A 17559-nucleotide genomic window follows, 5' to 3' on the forward strand; every position below is an offset into this window, starting at 1 on the left:
AAATCAGTAGAGCGCCATTGAATTCAATAGAGCTGATTTACCCCAGCTTTCGATCTGGTCCATGATTTTTAACATTTCTGTGGGTTTTTTTTTTAATTAACAAATATTCTGTCTGTAGACAAACACTGGCGAGAATCCCAGAGAACTAGACAAAAGGGGGGAAACTAGAAAGCAGGAGAGACACTGTTGTCTAGTGGATCAACCATTTGAGTGGAACTCTGGACAGCTGGGCTCTAATCCTAGCTCTGCCACTGGCCTGCTGGGTGACCTTAGGCAACTCACATCCACGTCTCTGTGCCTTGGTTTCCCCATCTGTTAAATCGGGATACGGACACTGACCTCCTTTGTAAAGTGCTTTGAGATCTACTCATGAAAAGCTCTGTATAAGAACTATGTGGTCTATTATTACTGTAGAAAAGCTCAAAAGTGGAAGCAACCAGCTTGACTGCTAGCTACTGCCTGATCTTCCAGTCTGAAACAGACATTGATCGCTTAGCGCACAGAGCAAGGAGATTTCCCTTTCTGCAATACCCTTCAGCCATAGTTGCTCAAATGGAAAGCACATGATGATCAAGTATCAGAGGGGTAGCTGTGTTAGTCTGGATCTGTAAAAGTGGCAAAGAGTCCTGTGGCACCTTATAGACTAACAGACGTACTGGAGCATAAGCTTTCGTGGGTGAATACCCACTTTGTCAGATGATAATCACGGTTTGCCTCCCCCTGGAATCAGAGAAGCCAGCAGGAAGGATAAAGTAAATGCTATAATAAAGGGACCTAAAGTTTTGCTTAAGATCCCAACTGGACTCCAAAGGCAGATGGGACAAAGGTTTTTCAGCCAAATCCTGATCTGAGTTGGCTGCGGCATAAATCCACTGACTTCAGGGGAATGACTCCAAATTTACTTGGGGGAAAGTGAGATCGGAATCCCTGGTTGCTAGTGGGATGCCTGGCACTGTGCATGAAAAAATCTCAAATCATGTGGGATTTGCAAAAGCGCCTAAGTGATTGAGGAGCACAGTGGTGCCATTGAACGTCAGTGGGACGGGGACTAGAGCGCCTAAGCCTCTTAGATGCTTTTGAACATCTCACTCACAGTTCCTGTTCCAAGGACAGATGAGACTCTGACAAGATGCCTGGGAGATCCAGAGAGATGGCAGTAGCTTGGAAAGATTTCTCACTTCGGATGGTGATGGTTTTGTAGCCACGTGGGACAGCAGTATTGTGCGCTTTGCAGAAGCAGGGGGTTTTCCAGAGGGGTGTGAATGAAGGGAGCCTGCACCAGTGGGTTTGAGAGGATAAAATAGCTGCATGTCTTTGTGCTCTCAAGGCAGCAGCTTTGTCATAACAGCTGTAGTCGTAGCTGTTGGAAAAGGAGGCAGGGTAGCCCTGCTTTGCCATCAAAAGCACAATTGAGCCTTAGTTATTTTGTCTTTTAAGCACCCCATACCTTACATGATACCCGTCACAGAGAGAGAAAGAGACGCTTTAGTGGTCTGCGCATGCTGCCCCGTAAGAGAAGTTTACTATTGCCAGCGATGTACCGTGCATCATTAGATTAGTGGCAGTTTGACAGCAAGCCACGCAGAATGATCCCATTTCCTCCCTGCTGGGCTTCTGCTGTTTGATGTTTGCAAACTGTACAACCCACCTCGGACCAGCCTTTGCCACCTTCCCTGTAACTGAGTCTCGTCGTCAGAAGTTCAGTCACAGGGATTTTTCGGTGGTGACCTTGTCTAGCTGTGGCTCAGTGAGTCTTGTGTGACTCAGCCCACAGCTGGGGAGATCTCTCTCTCTCACACTCACTCATTCACTCACTCACTCACACTCATCCCACTTTTCCTCAGAGCTCTGCAGGGTTGTGTTTGCCCCAGACAGAAGCATTTATTTTACAGACCCTTTTCACTCTTGACATAGGCAGCTGGATTTCCTCCTGCAAAATGGATAATTTAATTTGGACACAGTTCAGATATGCAGTTCCCCAGTGACAGTAAGCTTTTCCCTGCAGAGAAAAACAGGCAAGAGTGGGACCACGTACAAACGATTGCACTGAAACCAGTCAGGCCAAACCCAGCTAGAACCGTAGGGGGAGGCAAGCGTTACAAGGGGGCCACCCCCATCGCTGTGCTTGAGGAACTTACACAACCCCGGCTCTTAATCCTTCTCTTCCCCGTGGGTGATGATGTGGACGAGGTTTTTGTAGTCTAAATTTCCAGTGATGTCTGGGGGGAAAGCGGCAAACATCTGGTCGACCTGCAGTGTAAATGGGCCCAGATGGGAAAGGGTTAAACAGATCGGTTGGGTATTCAGGTGAGCAGAAGTGAAGGAGGGGGCTGGGAGCTGTTTGAAATCACAGGAAGTTCTGCCCTTGGCGTCAATGGGAGCAGGCTGGGATGGGGAGACTGCCCTTTGCGGCGGCCTGCCCGTATTTCGCTCGCTTGTTAACCAAGCAATGGAAATATGGGAAGGAAAGGAAAGTCTCTAGCGCACCTCTAACTGCAAGGCCACTGATCTACACTAATCCTGTGCCCTGACCCCCAGCTCCGCTGAAGGCGCTTGCCAGTGCACTCCTATACGGCGATGCCCTGTGACGCTCTGATGGGATTCCATCGCTCATCACTATCGCGGAGAGGTTGGGTCCACGCCCAGCCCTGGGTGCTGCTTGCCAACCCTCACACAATTCAGAGATGGCTTGGTCCCGGCCATCACAGAGATGGTGACATGTGGATCCGGGCTGGGTTTGAATGCTCACCTTTTGGGAGTGTTTGTATCCAGGGGCTTGGGTTTGACTGGTTATGGAAAGAGAGGCCTGCTGTGAAATTTAGCTCCTAGGCTCCCCCAAAGCCCAGTGCTATTGGACCCCAGGATGTAGGATGGTACAGGCTGTGGGAGATGGGCTCTGTTGCAATAGACTGATTTGCTTCATTTAGTTGTTACTTTGTGCAATGGCCTGATGCGATGGACCCCCCAGCACCCCAGAGCCCTATGTCATGGCTCTGACCTGGGCTCGGTACCCCCAGCCCCCACATCACATGAGGGCTGGACAATCGAAGGACTGTCTGTGGACAATGTGGGAGCAGCCAGGGACATGGCAAGACTTGGAATAGGGGAGCTGGGGGGCTGCCCAGGAGGGCTGCAGTGAACAGTGCGAGGACCTGAGGAGAAGTAAGAATTGGGCTGTAGAGGGCTTTTTGGTGAGCCCCGGAGAGAATTTGTATGGGTAGTGGTCGGAAATGGCAATGGGAATTGTGCCGCAGGATGATCTTGGGATTGCAGCAGGGTCCCAGGGCTGGGTCCCAGGGCTGGGTCCCAGCGTAGAGGCCGGGCATGGGCTCCCCTATCATCGCCGTGAGGTGGGGAGAATTCTCTATGGGAAGCACTGAGGCACTGCTCAGTCCAGGGCAGGGGAAGGACGGTTTCATTTGAACTCTTGTGGTTGCCCCATAGGGCGGGCTCTTGCTTTGTTCCTCTGTCCAAAGCACTAGATCACCCCGCCACAAATGGGAGACGGCAGACCAATGGGGAAACTGAGTCACAACAGGGAAACTGAGGCACGGACTTGTGCTCTACCCTGGAAAGGTAAGCCAACCTGTTACAGCCTGAGCCTGCTGCCCACGCATGCGCAATAAACAGGTCAGTGTTAGGCATTGCTGAATGGTGCACCCTGTATAAGGATGGAAGTGAAAAGGAGCCCTGTGCATACCTCTTCCTGGGAGAACCTCTCTCCCTGCGTCATCAGCATTTCTTTAATGCTGCAAATAAAAGAGCATGTTGTCAGAAAGAGGGAGGGACGGTGAGAAAACCAGAACAACTCCCCCTGCCCCATGCACACCCCAACTGCTGCTCTGCACTTACTAGTCAGATTTCAGGCCTTTGCCCTCGGGGTCAAACACCTTGAACGCGTTCAGGATCGTCTCCTCTGGATCGGCACCTGCAATGGGGAGCACATGCAACCGCTGCTGGCACAGAGCAGGGATTATGCCTGCCGCGGGCCGCGCCGGGGAGTGGCATCCCCTTCGGGGAGGGGGATCGCAGATCCTGTGCCATCTCCCAGGAAACAGGGGCTGTGTGGTCGAGCAAGCTCATTCCCTGCAGCGAGGGGCCTGCAGATGGACGTGCCCTGGCCTACCACCGCCATGCACAGCAACGGCTGGCATCTCTCCACCCACCCCCTGCTGTCGGGGCCATGTGCATCCCATGGCATGGAGAGGAACAGATGCACATTCATGTTGCCCCTCCCTGCCCCCAATATGTAGCTAATCTACCCAGTGTATTTATAGCATGCTAGTCTCAGAGGAGCTGCGGGCTCGGTGGGCTTAAGGAATTCTGCACCAGTGTCCCATAGCTTGGGTTGCACAATGGGTGAGGGGATATGGCTGCTGAGCAGGAGGGACTCTGAGTCACAGAGAAGCTGCTGCTCTACGCAACATCCTCTCCTGAAAACCTGTCAGGACGTAGGCAGCAAAGAGCCACAATAGTTCACATCGGCACGCCTGGAGTCTGTGGCACCAAACCCCTCTGAGGGGTGTGGGCAGCTGTTAGAGAGCGTGTCTCATCGAGAGGCCCCAGGGTGCTGCACAACGATGTAAGCATTGCTATCTCTGTTTTGTAGCTGGGGAAACTGAGGCACAGAGCAGTGGCGACTTGCTCAAGGTCACCCAGCAGGCAAGGGGCAGAACTGAGAAGAGTGCAGGGGAGGCTGAGAACGAATAGGAGCGATTGCTGTGTGCATTAGACCAAGATGCACGGTTTCTGGGAATATCCTGTGTATGAGACTTTGACTGGCAACACCCTGTCACCCTGTCTTTGCCATTTCCTGCCCCACCATGCTGAGGGAAAGATGCAGGAGAAACCCCATGGAATGGCATTGGGACATTTTCACCTTCTGCACTTTGCTGGGGGGAAGAGGGTGATTTGACTCCTAGGTCCTGAGCCAAAGCCCCCTTAAGTGCATGCAAAGGCGCCCATTGAGTGCAGGATCAGGTCCTTGGGGAGAAACTGCAAATAAAGTTACTTTATGTTTTAATATACATTGCCCTTTCCTAGCATCTTCACTTTGAGGATCTCAAAGCGCTAAGTCTTAGCACCCCTTGTGAGGTAGGGCAGGGTCATTATCCCTGTTTTGCAGATGGGCCACTGTGGCACAGAAAGGTTAAGTGACTTGCTCAAGTCACACAGGGAGTCTGTGGCACAGCCAGGTATACAGCCTAGATCTCTTGCCCCCCCCAAACGCTGTAACAGCCACCGGGCCATCCTTCCACTCATTTCGTCCCTCTGCCTTATCTTACCCTTGAGCTTCTCTCCAAACATGCTCAGGAATACAGTAAAGTTAATTGCTCCAGGAGCCTCCTTTATCATTTCATCGAGTTCTTCGTTTTTTACATTCAAACGACCTAGACAAGAAACAAAAAGACAAATCACCTGGGACATGGATTAAACTTTATGCAGATTTTCAGGTACATGAGCCCATTTTATACACAAACAAGCCTATGAATGAGTTAAAAGACATAGAAAGGTGCATTTTTTACCATGGGAATAGTCTCCCCAGGGAAGTGGTAGAAGCTCGATCCTTGGAGAGAAAGAGAACTGGACCAGACAAAGCACTAGAAAGTGTATCGTAGGGAAGAATTCTGCACCGACTGAGGTATCTGCTACTCTGATTTCTATGAGTCTAGAGAACATCACAGAATTGCACCATGATTAGTTCCCACCTACATTTTGTCAGTAAAATGAACAGAACCAAACGTCTGCCTATTGTCATCCATAGAGCTACAAAAACAGGGCCTGATCCTCTTTGGATTACAATGCAGTCACAACTGATTTGCACCCTTCTAAGTGAGGTGATAACCGGGCCTTATGTTTCTCCAAGGATGTACATAAGCCCCATAAATCACATAATCCAGCAAGACTACTCATAGAGTAAGGTATTACTCAGCAGGAGTAAGTCTGCCGGAATTGGGCCCTAATTAATTTAATAACCATTTTTGCTAGCCAGGGCCTAAATTATTTAACAACATCAGCCTCAAAAATGATCCACACTGACCAAAAATGTTCAGAAAGTAAAATAATCTGCTCTTTGTAATAGAAATGATTTTGGGTCCCGTAGTTTTGAGCAGAGGAAATGGAAGATCCAATTAACCAGGGATTGAATGAAATGGAAAGCAGAGTCATTGATTTCTCATCTAATAATTAGTCTAACACGATCAAAGCCTTTTCTGGGGGGAAGGAGGGGCGTTGTAAGATGCAGGCTTACCCACTGCAGCAAACGTATCTCTCAGATCTGCCTTGTCAATAAAGCCATCCCGGTTCTGATCCATGATGGTGAAGGCCTAGAAAGGGGAGAAAGGGGAATGGCAGCATGCAGAACAATAACCCACAGCTCCCTGAGAGTGTAATATCGCTCCCTCTGTTTAGCCATGTTACATTTCAGCCTGGCTAGGAACTGTGGTGTGGCAAGGGACATAACTGTCTTTGTTCACAGCTGTTCTTGCACCTTCCTCTCACAGTGATTTACGTCAGTGGGAGCAGAGGCGAGGGCTTCCAGCAGCATTCAGGATCGGGCCCAAAGAGCCCCTGTTGTTCAGCAGTACAGCAGCATTTATTAGGCTCCCTGGTGGTGCAGGGCTGGAGGCTGCTGCCCGATCCCCTCTGGGAGTGGCTGCGTGATGCGGGCTGAGGCATTGCTCAGCTGCCCAAGACTGCATCCCTTCCAGAGCAGGTGTCTCCACCCAACTGCCTCACCCTATGTGACCAATTGCTAATGTCCTGGGAGCCCAGCTGACCACGGTGCTCATAAGAATGACATTAGAAGACGCGCTGAGAATGCTAGCAGGGGATGGGCCTCGCTGATTGATGGACTTTGCAGCCAATCAGCTAGAAGAGAGCAGATGTCCCTGTCCAAAAGCTCAGTGAAGGTGCAGGACCCATGGGGTGGGAGATTATCCCTAAGGTATCACTACAGGTAGGAGAATTCCTTCTGTAGGAGTCCTGTGCGGGGGGAAAGGGGGTGTGACAGATGTTCTCTCCCACATGGTAGCTATTCTCTAGTTTTGTAAAGCTCATCAGTAGGCCTGGAGTTGTCTAAGCAGTAACCACTCTGTCTGCAGCCCAGGGCTAGAGTAACTATGACAGTGTTTACAAGCCCAGGGAGTGGGGCGGGGGGGAAGGACTCAGCCAGGAGAAGGCGTTGTGGAGCACAGGGGTTGGGGAGTTCACTTGCATGAGGTCTCCTGCCCCAACTGGCTCCCATGGTTCCCAGCATGCAGGAGTTCAGTTTTGGCCACTGCCTTGTCCTCAGTTATCGTACTCGGAGGAATATGGATACACTCCGCTAAAGAAGGCCCCATGTTATCACCCTGTCCAAAGACTCTCTGTGGGTAACTTTGAAGACCTGAAAATGTGTAACCATATGACACCCATGAAAGGGTTAACCAGTTCTCGGTAATAATGCCCTGCCTCATGGTCACAGCTCAGCCAATGAGAATTCGCTCGGATTATACAGGGCTGCTGTCTTGTGTGCCATTGGCTGAGTGTCTTGTCACTCACTCTTCTGCTGGGAGTGCAGTGTCATGAAGTTGAGAGAAGACCCCGTATTTGATTATGTAGTTGAATTACGTTTGTTTATCCCCCCAGTAAAGCAGTTGTCTTTTAAATGAGCTTCTAGGACTCTTGTTCCAAATCCAACATCACCGAACCTAAAAGCATTTAGAAAAAGTTTGACGATACCACCATATAGGTGGTTCTTGGCTTTACCCTTCATGGTCATTGCAACAAAGGCCACTTACCTCTTTGAATTCTTGGATCTGTGTTTGTTCAAACATAGAGAAGACGTTGGAATTAGCTCCCTCTGATCTCTTCTTAGCTTTCTTGGGTGCCTTGGAAAATTCAAGCATGCTATCATTAACTCACTGTATTTTTCAATGTGGAATAAATTTAAACTACCCTGAATTTATTCCTAAATCTTTATGAATAGCTAGGGACTGCTCCATGCTGGTGCACTTTAGTTCTTGAAATGATCCGCTCTTTCTCAGCTCAGAAGTGTGGGGTAAAGTACATGCTGTTCTGTAGCAATGGGAGTTATTATTTCTTCTCACAAGGTAGGGTAGAGCTCAGTTTCTTGGGCTCCTGATGCATTTGACCAAATTGATTACTAGGGAAGCGACATGAAAAATGACTAGCCACACTACAGTGTGACATCTGCTGTGGTTCAAATGACATTTGGCTGAGAAGTAAAAGCAAAGAAATCTCCCCTTGTAACAATAGACATTCAGGAGTGGAAAAGATAGTTAAGCACGTCTCGGAGATTTCATGCAATGGCTGTCACTATTATGAGCTTTATCATGGTTTTGTACTTTTTATTAAGAATGATGTTACTGCAATGGTTACACATTAAAGCGCTCTAAAATCTGCCCTTTCCTACACCAAAGAAGATGAAACCCAGAATTGAGTTGATTGCGATTCTTGTGGTTTAAACAGGAAATGTTTCAACACACGTGCTAAAGTTTCTACCTTATTGAGAACTTCTGGTCCTTTCTACCTTAGCTGCACACATGTGATCTGCTATGATCTTTTCCTTTTAAATAAATATCACAGATTTGTAAGCGACCCCATTGAGAGGGTCCATGTCTGGTATTCCTAGGTACTGCAAAATAAAAATAATAAGATTTAAATGTGCCAGTTCGAGGGATAGAGATGTACTTCCTAGAAGGTGCATGGATGAAGGGAAAGAATTCCAATTTGACCTTAAAATATTCTCAGTCCCATTTTGCAAGCTCTGTTTAGTTCTTGATTTGAAGACAGGGCAGCAGTTAACCTAGAAGAAAAAACCCACTTTGCTGCTGCTATTTTTATGCCACCGTGTATTAAATACCCCTAGACTGCTTACCTTGTTTCAGGAGCTATTAGGCATGTGTGTGCCATTAGGGCACTAAAGTCTCTCTCTCTCTCTCTCTCTCTCTCACTGATCGCTAGAGATGCTCCTAGTAAAGAATCCTGCTGCTGACAAGCTCATCTCACTGTCATTCCCGCAGCTGCCCACTCTCGTTACTCACCATCACCGGAGTTGCTTTGCACGGCCCCTGATGTTCTTGCAAGAGGAATTCAAAAGACAATCCCCCAGGCCGCTCTGTGCTGAAACAATAAATACAGCCCAGGGCAGTTTAAAAATAAACGCATGCCCACTTTTGGCTGTAATAGGTAAGTTAGCCGCCACCTCCGCCACCCCCAGCTCTGTTGTCTCTCCGTCTTTGTCTTGGTCTCATCTTGAATAACAGCTTGTTGTCCCTGTGACATGTGAGACCCAGAGGTTTTCAAGGTTAGAGAAATGCCAGCAGGCTGTGTGGGTGCCACTTTGAAGATGTTGGAGTCGTGCTGCACAGCTTGTGCAGAATGAGTGACACCTGCATTTGTCAGTGGCTTGGTGGGGGCGAGACAAGCATGCTAGAAAGGATATATCCTGGTAGCTAGGGATGTCTGTCTATACAGACGTACAGAGCCAGCTCTTGGAGCTGCACTGATTTACAGCAGCTGAAGATCTGGCCCGCAGATCAAGAAGGTTCAGTGCAGTGAATGTCAGATCTGAACCAGGATTTGAACTTCATCCCCCTCTCCCCGTCCAGGGGTATTCAGATGGAGGGTTTTGTTTTGCCTCATTAGAGAGCTGGGGTGACTTCCATGTACAGTGAGATACATCTATCTATCACCCAGATCTGCCTCTGAGATAGCACCTTCCACGCTGGGAGATCCCAGAGTGCTTCACCAACCACACAGATATTGGGATTCGCAGCACTCACCACACAAATGCAGCCTCCTCTGGGATGGAATGTGGCAGCTGTCACAACATAGCAATCACACAACCCTATCCACGTCGACCCGAAGGCCCCTATGGTCCAGGTGGTGTGAGCTGCCACCGTGCCAGGGCTGATGTAGCCCTTTGCATGGCACCAGCAGGGCTGGGTGGGTTAGAACCCTTTGTCTGGGGTGGTGGGGTAGGTGCTTTTTCAACTGGATTCTTGTTGAGGGGCTGAGGAGCTCCTGCCCCACCCATCTGCCTGGTGGTAATGAGGGACCCAAGTGTCCAGCAGCTGCTGTCTCCAGTCTCCCTGATGGAAGGGGACCTGCTCCCTCCTCCTTCTCCTCCAGTTGCCCCCAGGGATCACTGGCCCGATAGGCCCCATCTCATGGTCCTATTTTGGAGCTGCTGAGGTCAGTGCGTGGCTGTCAGTGAGGGTGGAGCTTGGCCCAGCCAGTGCGGCTGGGATTATGCTGCTCGCTGGGCTGCAGAACCATGAGCAGGTGCTGCTGCAGTGAAGGGACATCGCAAAGCAGCCCCACATCCAAAGAGCCACTGGGCCAGATTCAGCCCTGCACAGGTGCCTGGCATAACATCCTGAGGAGGTGGCTCATGCCTCCCCCATCCTGGGGCTGCTGGGGGTTGGTCTGGCCCCACACAGGTCAGGGTGGCCCTCCTGAGGCTGTGCAGCACTATCCCTCAAAGCCATGAATGGGACAATGCCCCCCCCCACACACACACACCCATACCCTCTTACTGATCCTTACTGATGGGCACCCACCTGCTACCCAGTTATGCCACACGCCTCCTATGGCTTTAGCTCCAGTATGAGGCAGTGCAGTTGTTAACCCTCTGCCTTCCGTCCATTTTCAGCTAGCGTTGCACTGGGCTGTTGAATAGCTGCTCTGTTTCACCCCAGACGTGGCTGCACTTTCACCAGGCAGCCACTGCTGCTGCAATTGATTTGTCCTGGAAGAACAGACAACTGTAGCAGAGGTTACTGAAGGAGAGATATGATGGATCCTCCTCCCAGCTGGACAGGCTACATCTCATCTGGTCGCACTAACCCAAGGAGCCATCGACTCACAAAGCTGAACTCACTGGTAAACTTTTTTTTCCCTCTTCATATATTTAGCCTGTTAATTTGATCCCCCCTACCCCCACCCCCTGAAGTCTAACATGTAGACATACTTGTCCAATGGAGTTGGACCGACACTCCTGGTTAAACAATGCCCTGCGTGTCCCCTCCCGGCTCTCAGCTGTCTTCGCTGCCCCGGCAGATTCTTGTCTTACAGGGTCTAAGATGCAAACAACAGCTGCTGCTCCGGTGTCCCCTTTGCCACCCTGTGGAAATGGCCTTGTTACAGCTGAACCTGTTTGTGCTCAGACCTAGGAGCTATATAAAGGCCAGACCTCTTCACATTGCCATCCACTGGACGCGAGACACCCGGGCAAAGTTGCTTTAAACACTCCTCAGTTTGCTGGAGACGTTGTTAATAGGGAAGGATGGGAGAAATGGGGGGCTGTGCTTCTCACGGTGGGCCAGACCCCCTCTGGGAGTGCCTAAAGTCAGTCATATTTAGGCAGCTGCAGCTGGGACCTCAGAGCTTGCCCAGCTCTGGCTGGAATCGCCTGAATAGGGAACGCTGCCTTTGGCCCGTTGGGCCCCATGGAGAGGGAGTTCGGAGCTGGGTGGCTATTTTACCCACGCTGTTTGTGAGGTTCATGTAGAACATATGGCTATAGTGTGAGAAAGGGGCCGAGGGGGAGCCTGGGGCCGCAGAGAGAGAAGCGCCCAAGCTAGTGTCTGGCCAGTCTCAAAGACAGGGAGGTTCAGGTCTGTTTGGTTGTTGCTCTGAGATCACTCAAAAGTCTCTGAATGAACAGGGGCACCAGTGTCAAGAGAGAGGTTCTTGGTGGGTTTCCAGGGCTTCATGGGGTCAGCCTCTCCTGTTGAGTCTGCATGTGCTTCCCACCCTATCTGAAACCGGGGAGTGCAAACTAGAGCAAGTTAACTAAAGATTCCCCGACCCCCCAGAATCGGGGTTTGGACAGGGTGCCAGTTGGTTCTTATTTTATCCAGATACCTGCACACATATATGTGGATGTGCTCACACACACACACACTAAGAAACCCAAACCTGAGTGATCAATTCAGACAATCATCACAAGTCTCTGATTTTGTTGTTTTCCACAGGAAAGAATATAGAGCTATCTAGGAAACCTGGTTTTATTGCATTCTGAGATATTCCCCAGAGCGCGGGGAATTCCTTATTTTCCTTCATTTTATGAACATTTAACAGGGAATTTTCTAGGTGTCTCAGGATTTAGGACTCCATAGACATTAGGAACAAGCTCCCTGCTTTTAAAAATAAACGTATTTTGTAATACAGCACAATACATTGAAATCCACATCCTCCCAATTAGCTGTGCTACAAACGGGAATTGCGGCTGCAGAATGTTGCAGCTGAAATTCCCTTTCCGCTGCTGGAAAACACAGGGTCAAGGCAGGGATCTTCCAGGGTGTAGCTCAAGGGCCAGATATGGCCTGCAGTGTACAAAAATGCAGGCTATGCCCACCCGCTCTTTCCCCTGCAACCTCAGAGTGAGGACGGAGCTGATCAATTGCAGGTCTCATTGCTTGGGAAACTGACCAGCAAGCAATTTCTCTTCCTCTGTCAAGTACCAGCGGCTATCACAATGATGGGCATTCAGTTTTCGTTAAATAATGTATCAATATTTATCTGTAAAAGTAGGTGATACCCTGGGTCTCCGGGCAAGCTGCCCGGGCTGTTCTTGGTGTGACAAGGTTTTGGCAGCCCAGAGAGGAAGTGAGATGAGAGAGAAGAATTCGGCAGTCAAAGAGTTGAATTGTTTCTATTGTGCAAGAAATGGCTGTTTTGGTGGCTAGGGCGTGATTCAAGATTAAAATGTTGTTTGAATATCATGTTAAAATGAGGTGTCACTAGGTGTCCCACTGTGACAACTTTCCTGTACATTTCCTGACACATGCCCTACTCCAGCCAGGTACACGGAGGGAGGGAGTGGGGCGGAAGGGATAAGCTTCTGTATTTAAATCTTTAACAACATGATGACTATGCTCTGTGATACCAGGGAACGAATAATGTTCTTCCCAGATAATTATCTTTCAGAACTTGCATTGAGTATATATTAGTGACACACGGTATGGGACACTATCAGGCCTTCTGGTGAAAAAGATGAGAGAGCTGGACACTTTTTTATGGTGGGCTGCATTTCAATTGGGGGATGTGCTAGGGAACTGATCTAAGCCTAAAGATTCTTATCAGCAATGACTGTTGCTTAATGAGAACAGTAATTCCATGTAATGGGGGCACCTTTCAGGTGACTTAGCGGAGTTGAAGTTCACCGACTTCAGTGACGTTATTTATTACCTACCCTGATGGGAGACCTCGTCTAGTTACATCGAGATCTCCAGAAGCCATAGGTGGTACGGTAGCCTTCCCTCCCAGTAGCATACGGCTTAGGGAACACTCCTCCCCCAGGGAAGCTAGAAGGTTACAACGCTTTTGGAAACAAAAGGAAACAGTGTTTAATAAGCACTTGGGAAACCAGATCCCTGGGAGTTCAAGGACTGTGGTAAGATGAGCTAGCTTCTTGATTGCAAGATTGTCCTAGTTTGCCAAGAGGCTTTGAATATCGTTTTTTAATACCCTGACAGCCGCTTCTCAATGACACCTTCCTCTGCCTGGCTGCCTCTGCAAGCTAGCTCACAAGGCACATGGGCTTTAAAGGCCTTGCATGCTATTCCACTTATTCCAAGATGGCATTTGTTATAGGGTCAGCTGACAGAGCCAAACATAATGAAGGGCTCAGAAAAGACCCGGGAAAGAAGCTGGGTGTGTACAGGTGAAATCTGGTCCCCACCGTGGTGAACGGGAGAAAACCAGAAGGCAGAACTGCATTCCAGGAGAAAAGTCAAACGGCTAAAGCAAAATGGACAGTGTCCCCTTTCCTTCATGGAATAGGGGGTTTGTGAACTGAAGAGGAGTGCTAGCATGGGAGCTATTCTGGCCCTGAGCCAGAGCGTTGGAAAAGAGATTTAAATAGCTAAGAGGCTAAACAAGTAAGACAAAGAGATGGTATAAGAATAAACTCTTGAACGGGGCGTTTGAGCCAAGTCCTGAAGTCGATATTCAGCCCTTACTTGGGCAGAACTCCCACCAAAGTCTGATCGTGTATAAGGATTTAACGACTTGCCCTGGGGTTTTTTGGGGTGACTGTGAGGATGAAAGAGAAACAGGGAGACAGATCAGACTTTAGAGCAAAGTCTACAAAGTGTCTGCAGCTGGCATAGTACAAGTCACAGAGGAGCAGGGCAAATTCAGGGCCCTCATTAAAGCAAAACTATCAGGAAAACGCACTATCACAGGTCCCAGACCTGCGCGCCCAACCTCTGCTCTGATAATGATGAGAATTTATAAAAGAACACACTCTTGCCAGCTGTTGTAAATTCACTCATTCCAAACAAAGCCTCTTGTGAAGAAGCTTGCAGTTTAGAGGACAGTTCATCTGCTTCCATGTGACTCACCCACATGCAAATGAGTCAGGCTCACCATTACAGTAGTATAATGACAGGTTTCAAATAAATTGGTTAGTCTCTAAGGTGCCACAAGTCCTCCTTTTCTTTTTGCCATTACAGTAGTAGTTGAACCTCTCACAGCCTTTAACATATTTATCCTCACAACACCTCTGTGAGGTAGGGCAATGCTATTATCCCCCTTTTATAGATGGGAAAACTGAGGCAGAGAGTTACAGAGTGTCTTGCCCATGATCACACAGGAAGTCTGTGGCAGAGATGGGAACTGAACCTGGGTTTTTCAAATCCCAAACCTTAATGACTGGACCATCCTTCATCTTCTGGCTGTGATCTGTGAGATTTTATAAGCGAAGTAGGATTGGGAGACCAACAGGGGAAAGCTAGTGTGCTACCGGAAGTGGTACTGGGGATCCAGAAGGTGGAGCTCTTCTCTTTGACTTGGTACTGAGCTAATATCCCTGTGTGGTGAGAGGGGTTGTTGTGCTGCTCAAGGGGCGATGCCACGTCCAACCGAGGACTTGCGGCTGCTAAAGTTTCGGTTTCACTTTTTGCCAGAATCAGCCCATGTCCTGGGCAGCAGAGCCTGACCTGAGGATCTGAACACACTGACCCACCCGTGTCTTCTCGCAGTGAATTGCAGAGAGTCAGATTCCTCTACACTCAACAAGGAGCCAATTCAGAAAAAGTGGAAAAGTAGCAGCCCTAAAGCTCCTATTTCTCTCTGCATCCCTGCAGAGTCCCTGCCTAGAACCACCTCTCCCCTCCCGAAGAGCGGTGCACATGTGCTACCAATGTGTGCCAGCCCACTCCCTGGGAAGGCCTACGAGAAACACAGAGAACCATTTTCAGCTCCTCGCTAGTACTGGCAAGTGCATTTTCCACCGTTTCTGTGGAGTCAATGGCATTTTGCACAGTCCCAAGGACAATCCAGCTCACCGCTCTCTCTGCCTCCCTAAATTCCCCTCTTTGTGAAGTGACTTCTGGTGAGCCCTGCGGTTGCTGGAGGAACTGGTGTGGTTCTTGGCCTTGCCAGCACTGCCTGGGTTGAGATCGGTGGGCTCTGGGCAAGTTTCTAGGGTTGCGTGAATCTCCATCGATGCAAAAAAATCTCCTCAGCCAGGTTTCAAGTTTACAAATATCTAACTTTTCGGGTGGGGCTGGGGGAGTTGGGCTCTGAGTCCCATTTCATCCAAACCCCTGCAATGTGAGAGGTTTGGGGAAAGGCTTCCAGGCTGTGGCCCCTCTGGGCACGCATCTAGGGTGTGAATGACCTGTAGGAAAATGCCACATGGAACTTGTCTCGCTTTTGGAATGCTGGGGTCTCTCAGCTTCAGCAGGAAGCCCCAGCACCTGCCTTTGGGCTGTATTACCCCTGAAGCCCAGGAGAGGGCAGCATTATGTTACCGTTTCCCACTAGAGCTAACCAACAGGTGCATGCATGGCATATATGTGGTGATTTCATTTTGCCCATCAGGTGTTAGAAACTGACATTCTTGTCTCCTCCGATCAGCCAGTGCACAGGGGAAATAACCCCTCTGTGTCAATAGGAACGCATTTACAGGGCAGGCCGGGGCTGGGGTGCTAGCGAAGGTCAGGAGTCAGAACACAGAGTGCAGAAACTTTACGCAAGGAGGTGAATTATTTAAAATGTAACATTCGCCGGTTTGCTCTGTCCAGAACCTCTCTTTAAAATGAGCTTGGCCCTCCGAGGATTCTGAACTGACCTTTTCCTTTCCGGAGTTAGTCTGTGTGTTTGATGACTCCAGCAGGAATAGGTTAATAAAAACCAGTTCATAGCCCGACCGTTTCAAATAACAACAGTAGAGAAATCATGTGAAGACACAGCTGGCTCAAGGAGGGAGAATAGTTCCTAACGCGGTGCTGGATTCTGTCTCTTTTCCTTGTTAGTACATATGCACCCGGCTCAAAGCTTCGGGCCAAGAGCAGACTCTCCCGAGATAAGTAGGTTGGAGTTCAGAACCTTCAGGTTACTTATTGTCAGGATTTTAGTGTAGAAAGAGAGAGGAGAGACAGAGACGGGTTCTGGCTACTGCAGAGCTGGGCACAGGGCAGGGTAATTCTCCTGTACTCATAACACACTAACGGCTCTGAGCTAGCTAGGCTGTCACTCCCGCCTCTGCACTTTGTGTTCAAGAAGCGGTTAAGTTCCCAGGGCTAGAATGAATCTCAGCGGTGCTAGCAGAAGGGCAGGACTATCTATATTCCCAGCAAACGCTCGACAGCAAAAGCAATTTCTTGATCCCATCCCTGCTCTTTGGGGGCCCTCTGTTGGTTAAAACATAACGCGAACTCCATTGCATTGAACATGGAGGCACTTCCTGGGAGGCAGACTGGTTTGCTGTGTGCAGCGAGCTGTCTGCCAAGACTCCGTGTCAATGGCAGGCATGTTCCCGGGCCTGGGGGAGGCTGGTGCTGAGGCTTGGCTGCTGGCAAGCAGGGACTCAGTGTCCCAGGGGAACGGCCTTTGCTCAGGGTTCGATCATGGCTGGGCTTGTTAACCTTCCAGCTATTCCGCAGTCAGGGCCCCACTCAGCCATTGTACCCATGCCATGGGCCTGCTCCCCCTGCCTATGATACAGCCCACAGGAGGGGTGAGGTCCTTCCCCTGGGTGTATTGAGTGGGGAGGGTTTCTAAGGATTGCAGCCTGGAGAGCCTGTGGAATAGGGGCCAAGCCGCCCTGCAGCTCCTGGCAGTGTAAGGTGGAGAGGTGGAGGATCTCTTGTCTTCTCTTTGCCCAGTGACAACACAGCTGCCTCGGTAGATGAGCTGCCATTGGCTCAGGCTCCCCCCCACCCCCTAGCACCAAGTCACCCCTCTCCCTCCCAGCAGCTTCCCTGCTCAGCTTGTTAACTCCCAGGCAGGCTTCTGCTGAGGCTCGGAGGCTGTTTTCCTGGCTCAGCCCCATCATGCTGCCTCCAAGCATCCCCAGGCATTAGTGGAGGGGCCTCTGTGGATGCTGGGGAGTAGCTGGTTCCCTCCCCATTCTGCACCCCTGTCCCGTTCGGCTGGGTTTTGCTCTCCTCCCCTCTGAAACAGTGTTCCAGGCCCTGACATGGACCAGTCATCTTGGAAACACCCAAGTGTAGCAGCCTCTGCCCAGCTCCAAGCAGAGGATCTTGATGCAATTTACAAAGCCTAATGAATTCAGTCTCCACGTGACTCTCTGAGGCC

General features: G+C 49.8%; 2 protein-coding genes across 4 annotated transcripts in view; one reads left to right on the forward strand and one right to left on the reverse strand.

The window, feature by feature from the left end:
• Positions 1-1931: 1931 nt before the first annotated feature.
• On the reverse strand, positions 1932-9175 carry MYL2 (myosin light chain 2). 2 transcript variants are annotated; one of them, XM_084649411.1, is made up of 7 exons: positions 9048-9175; positions 7782-7871; positions 6251-6326; positions 5286-5390; positions 3853-3928; positions 3701-3749; positions 1932-2250 (listed from the first exon to the last, which is right to left on the reverse strand). In XM_084649411.1, exons 1-7 carry the CDS (start codon positions 9048-9050, stop codon positions 2152-2154), a joined length of 498 nt encoding a protein of 165 aa, XP_084505537.1. In that variant the 5' UTR covers positions 9051-9175; the 3' UTR covers positions 1932-2151. The 2 variants fall into 2 exon arrangements, with proteins under 2 accessions (XP_084505537.1, XP_084505538.1); XM_084649412.1 differs by lacking the exon at positions 9048-9175 and adding an exon at positions 8882-8969.
• Positions 9176-10799: 1624 nt separating this feature from the next.
• CUX2 (cut like homeobox 2) overlaps positions 10800-17559 on the forward strand; it is a 265715-nt gene continuing 258955 nt past the window's right edge. For both annotated transcript variants that reach the window (XM_084649636.1, XM_084649637.1), the window contains exon 1: positions 10800-10890. In XM_084649636.1, coding sequence (XP_084505762.1) covers positions 10801-10890 — 90 coding nt within the window. In that variant the 5' untranslated portion in view covers position 10800. The remainder of the gene's footprint in view (positions 10891-17559) is intronic.

The sequence above is a fragment of the Lepidochelys olivacea genome, assembly GCF_965140295.1.
Source record: "Lepidochelys olivacea isolate rLepOli2 genome assembly, chromosome: 15".
Lineage (NCBI taxonomy): Eukaryota > Metazoa > Chordata > Testudines > Cheloniidae > Lepidochelys > Lepidochelys olivacea.

Excerpts from the sequence above, each read along its gene's own strand:
- MYL2 (XM_084649411.1), bottom strand. Across the intron at positions 3,929-5,285 it reads GTTTGGAGAGAAGCTCAAGG|GTGCCGATCCAGAGGAGACG; the intron begins GTAAGATAAGGC and ends TCCCCATTGCAG. Across the intron at positions 3,750-3,852 it reads AAAGGCCTGAAATCTGACTA|CATTAAAGAAATGCTGATGA; the intron begins GTAAGTGCAGAG and ends TTTTATTTGCAG.